The following is a 5,000-nucleotide window of genomic DNA, read 5'->3' as shown; positions in this document are numbered from 1 at the left end:
AGCGTGGGGTGAAGTTAAAGTAATTGTCCCCAGTCTGGGTTGCTGGGGTGGAGCAGTTACGCCGAAATGGCCGGCTGTATGTTGCTGTATTTCTCCTCTCCCCTAACGTGCTCAACGTGCTGGTAATGGTATAGGTAGCATTGCCAGGTGTGATGGGAGCACGAGGGGTGTTGGCGGCAGACCCCGGTCCCGGGGAAGCTGTGGGGGTCAGCATGCTCGCTGAGGAATCGCAGTCAGAGTCTCCGTCAGTTCGGACGGTACGCTTCTTCAGGATGGCCTCCAGGTTGAGGCGCAGACCCGAGTGAGGGCTGTCGTAGCTGCTGGACTGGAACTTAGGGATCTGAAAGGGCGAGTTAACCTCTTGATCTCGTCGCTGGATAGTCTGCAGCTTGCGGCAGATGCTGTCCACAGGGTTGTGCCGTCTCGGAGTCACTCCGATATCCATGTTGGAGTGAGCAAAGAGAGAAAGCCTCGAACTACAGAAGATACACAAATTAATTTGTTTAAATTCTTAGGGTCTCATTTATAAAGCATGTGTACACACAGATTTGATCTTAAGAGTGTTTGTACGCGTAAATCCAGTTGAATGCTCATATTGTAAAAACAGTGTCTTTGACACAGAAAAGTGCCATGTCATGTCAGGGTCTGAGCAGACTTACATACTGCAGGTTTTTAAAAATGTAAGCTGTTCTTGCAGCTCTCGGTTCTAAATTAAAGGATTTGGACAATGATTGGTGATCTTATATATGTTCATTGAACTAATTATGAGTCGTATACAAGGCTCAAACGATCTCAAAACGTCCAACCCCCGTGAGATGACCCACTCCATGACTGAAGAAAATTGTAAAAATGAATTATATCACGGGTGGAATAATTACATATAGTTTAAATACAGTAGATGTGTTTTAAACAAACACATAGTGCTTGTTAATAAAAAGACAGAAAAAAATGTTACAATATACGAAGTTATAAACAAGCCCAATAACGTTACGTGTTCAAACGGTCACTGCATTATTTGCTTATTATGGATGACGTAAAAAAGTAACAATAGAAGCGAAAACCTCACGCAGTTATCTCAAAATATTCTTAAAATCTCATTTTATATATAACGTTACAACCAAACCCATCAAAAAAAAAAAGAAAAAGACGAGTAAAAAAGCAAACCAACCTTTCAAAATCCGACTGACGGTGGAACAAACATAAACTTCACACAAACTGACAGACGCGAAAAGTTTTTGTCACTTTCAAGATGAAAAATAACGGCCGACTTTAGTTTCATGTGGTGTGCAAGTTATATTTAGAGAACATTGATAGGGGACAACCTGATATTGAGACGCCAAGGTTGGGAAAAACAAACACACCTGAATCTGTTCAAATGTTGCCGCTGGGGTCGGTTCACAAAAACTAGCGCGTGAAGCGCCAAACAGCTGATCGAAGGCCGTATTCTGATTAAAACCGCGGCGCACTGACACCATGCGTCCAATCATGGAACTGCAACTGATTCCTCCCTCACATCTTCACTCAAATCAGTACAAATATTATATAAAAATGTCTCAAATAAAAGCACTAAATACACTAAAATAACTTTTGTGGCCATGTGCATATATTGTAAATAAAAAAATGATAATGAAAAAAAAAAACATAAAGGTCTATGTAAACCTGTTTACTGCAATTCAGTCATTCTGCATTTCCCTTCTCCGCCAAAAGAAAAAAAAAAAGAGAGAGAGAGAGATACAGAAGGATAGTGCTGTGCTGGTGTTAGCTGCCTTAGGAGAAAAGTGTTTAGTGTCTTAGGGGAAAAGCTGAGATCATTTTAAAAAGTGCCCAGTATCCGATTTCAGGGGGTTTAGTCCTGCACCTTATCCCATGCCTTTAAATATATTTTAAATATATTTATAAGTTTAAATATATTTTAAACTGGTGTTTAAATAAATTAACGTCCATGCCAAGTACCAATATGATATCCATCCCATAATTTCTAAAGTACCAGTTTTTTTTTTTAATAATAATCAGTAATGATTGCACAAACCGTATATTTGCGTCATAGCACATTTTCAAACATGCTTTGTTTGTTTTAGCACATTGGCTATGGTATAATGTAATCTGTAAGAGGTTGCCAGACGGCGCATATTTCATCATGGCGAGCGTTGCATCAGCCACGAGCGCACCATCATCTCAAGAGGTAAAAGCGCGCGCATAGCATTCATAGCGTTTGAACTACAAATTACATAAACCTATGATTTCGTCCTTTGTGTGTTTGATAAATCTAGTTAAACCCTTTCGTATTATTTCACAAAACCGCGTACGTCGGCACGTGCGCGCTCGGTGGTCGTGTGTGCGCGTTAAGACTGAGATTAACGAAATATCGCTGTTGTTGTTGTGGCGCATTGGTTTTCACATGTTTTTAACGCATTATTCTGTATTGTTTTGAATTGTACAACAACGTTGACGATATGCTGTGTTAAATGGGAAATCTGTCCTATGTTATATAACGTGTAGTAAGAGATGGTCGTGTATGCATGCGCTCGTCAGACGCACGTCGTGGTTACGCACATCTCGATGTAGGTTACTGATGCATTTACGTCACTATACAAATGAATTAGGGAGGCAAAATCCCCTGTTTTGAAATACTTTGTTGATGGAAATAGGCGGAAGTGTACATAACAGGGATCTCCTTTTAATCAGTGATGCTGTCTGTCTACGTTGCTCAGGCACTAATGCTGTATTTATTATTTTTGTCATACCGTGATCATCTTTTGAACTGGAATATCTGCCATCACTACAGTGAATTCACACTAAAATAATAGAATTAGAGTTTAACAGAGAAATATCACAATGGTCTCCCATGATGAACTCACAGTGAGTCAGTCACGTTGTGACCAGTATTAGCACACATTAGTGAGTGTGCTGTGAGGTGACACTTCTAGCTCACTGTGACCCTGAAGTGTAAACTGCTGTAAACATTGCAAGTGTAATGAAGGTCACTACATGGAGGTGTGCCTTTAATTCAACCTAGCGGATTGGTCACTAAAAACCAGCTCACTCACATTTCATTTCATACTTCAAGCAACTTCAAGTTCATTTCATGACGGAACGTGATAATGTCCAATAAGTGGGTGAGTTCATCAGGGGAGTTAAGTACTTCTTTGCTATACTTATTAAGATATAATGTTTTTAGGGGGGTTCACTGGAGTTTGGGTCTATGGCAATTGAAAATGACAGTAATTGCATTTTTGCTCCTTACAGTTTCATTTAGACCTCCAAAGTAAAAAGGTCATAATTATAAGGTTGTCATCAACTTATGTTTTATACTGGATAATTTGCACTGCACTTGAGTGTTATTGAAACTGAATGCTTATACTCTTTCTCAAGTTACATGGCAAAATAATACTTTTTGCTTCTTAATTTAGACCTCCAAAGTACAAAGTCTATTTTTTCACAAGTCATCATGACTTAAATGTTTTTTTGTTTGTTTGTTTTGTCCACCAAGATTACAAACCTGTGATGCTCACGGCTAATGTTCTGTAGCTAATGAGTTTGACTCAGTGTAGATTTCATTTAGGCAAAACTATGCTCATTCATCCTTTTGAGGAAACATCTTTTCATTCACCGCAGCACAAGGTCTTTGACCTTAAGAAATATGTTATAATAATAGCTGTTGCTAAACACTTACACTTGGTTGGTGATCACTCTATGTACAGCTATTCTAAAAATAAAGGTTTCAGTTTCAGAACGGAGGTTGGTGTGTTCTATAGACAGTCAGGACATTTTTATTTATTTATTTTTATTTTATTAGTGCATCTTGATTTCTTCAGTTTGTTTCTGAAGGGTTTTACTTTCACTCAAGTATGAAAGTGCTTGACTAGATTCTTGGATTTTTAATGAGCTGTATATTTTAACAGTATCTATACTTAAAAAACATCTGTTCCCATCTCAGCTATTGCATATAACAAGACATAATGATGACTCAGTTTAGCCTAAGAATTAAGTGATAGACTAGATATTTTGTAAGGGAAGACATTGTTAAGAGCATAAAAATGTAAGGTCAACATTGCTTAATCTTTTAGAGCAGAAGTAATAAATATTAAATGACTGCAGAGCATCAGAACTCTACGTAACATTCCTTCACTCAAGGCACTTACAGTTTTTTTCAATCGCTAACAAGCGCTTAACCATACTTCAGATACTTTTTCTAAACTCTTAACACAGACTAACACCTACAAAACACAATTGGCCAAATGGATAATTTTCTTCTCAAAAACACATTTTGTTAAATATATACTAAATCTTCATTTCAAAATAGAACACATCTTTCTCTGCACACACCAACTTTACCAAAACACTGGAAATCTGACTCAAAATTAAATTATTCTGTCAAAGAATAACACTTGTTTTCACCTCAAAAGGTACATGCAGTCAATCAAAGTACACCAGGTTTCAAAATACTGGCTATTGTTGACATTACAAAAACTGCATAGACTTTTCAGTCTCAGTTTTACAGGTATTTGTATGCAAAACATGCAATTCACTGTTTTACACTAAATTTCTTGGTTAGGAACTGTATGTCCAAATGTACAGTAATGTTCACATTCAAAAGCATTCCAATAAAAAGCTATTTTTTTCCTTTACTGTTTACTGCAGGAGGTACAGTAGAAACACGGTATGATAGAACAGAAAAGGTTTGACAGTATTGCTTACAGTGAACAAAATATCCATGAAACACATAAGAGCATTCCGAACAAAAAAACAACAACAGCAAAAAGCCCAGATAAAAAAGGAGGGGGGGGGGGTAAAATAAAAACAATCTCTCACTGCTCCTGCTCCTGCTCCTGCTCCTCTCACTGCATCTCTCACTGCTCATGCTCCTCTCACTGCATCTCTCACTGCTCATGCTCCTCTCACTGCATCTCTCACTGCTCCTGCACCTCTCACTGCTCCTGCTCCTCTCACTGCATCTCTCACTGCTCATGCTCCTCTCACTGCATCTCTCACTGCTCATG

The 5,000-nt window shown here is 38.4% G+C and overlaps 2 protein-coding genes across 11 annotated transcripts in view; one reads left to right on the top strand and one right to left on the bottom strand.

The window, feature by feature from the left end:
- The window catches only part of LOC127956489 (inositol 1,4,5-triphosphate receptor associated 2), a 27,366-nt gene extending 25,874 nt beyond the window's left edge, over positions 1 to 1,492 (bottom strand). For 2 of the 9 annotated variants that reach the window (XM_052554435.1, XM_052554439.1), the window contains exons 1-2: positions 1,362 to 1,491; positions 1 to 476 (exon numbers count right to left, since the gene is read on the bottom strand). The exon at positions 1 to 476 is cut by the window's left edge and continues 168 nt beyond it. In XM_052554435.1, the coding sequence (XP_052410395.1) occupies positions 1 to 445 (445 nt within the window). In that variant the 5' untranslated portion in view covers positions 446 to 476; positions 1,362 to 1,491. Of the gene's footprint in view, positions 477 to 1,168 lie in introns of all 9 variants that reach the window. The other 7 variants (XM_052554434.1, XM_052554432.1, XM_052554436.1 and 4 more) reach the window with 7 other exon arrangements.
- Positions 1,493 to 2,071: 579 nt separating this feature from the next.
- Positions 2,072 to 5,000, top strand: part of LOC127956780 (branched-chain-amino-acid aminotransferase, cytosolic) — a 13,250-nt gene continuing 10,321 nt past the window's right edge. Inside the window, exon 1 of one of the 2 annotated variants that reach the window (XM_052554976.1) lies at positions 2,072 to 2,182. In XM_052554976.1, the coding sequence (XP_052410936.1) occupies positions 2,138 to 2,182 (45 nt within the window). In that variant the 5' untranslated portion in view covers positions 2,072 to 2,137. Of the gene's footprint in view, positions 2,183 to 3,002; positions 3,117 to 5,000 lie in introns of those variants that run through there. The other variant, XM_052554978.1, reaches the window with a different exon arrangement.

The sequence above is a fragment of the Carassius gibelio genome, chromosome B4 (assembly GCF_023724105.1).
Source record: "Carassius gibelio isolate Cgi1373 ecotype wild population from Czech Republic chromosome B4, carGib1.2-hapl.c, whole genome shotgun sequence".
NCBI lineage: Eukaryota > Metazoa > Chordata > Actinopteri > Cypriniformes > Cyprinidae > Carassius > Carassius gibelio.
The sequence above is the reverse complement of the archived record's forward strand: the minus strand, read 5'-3'. Positions and strand labels throughout refer to the sequence as shown.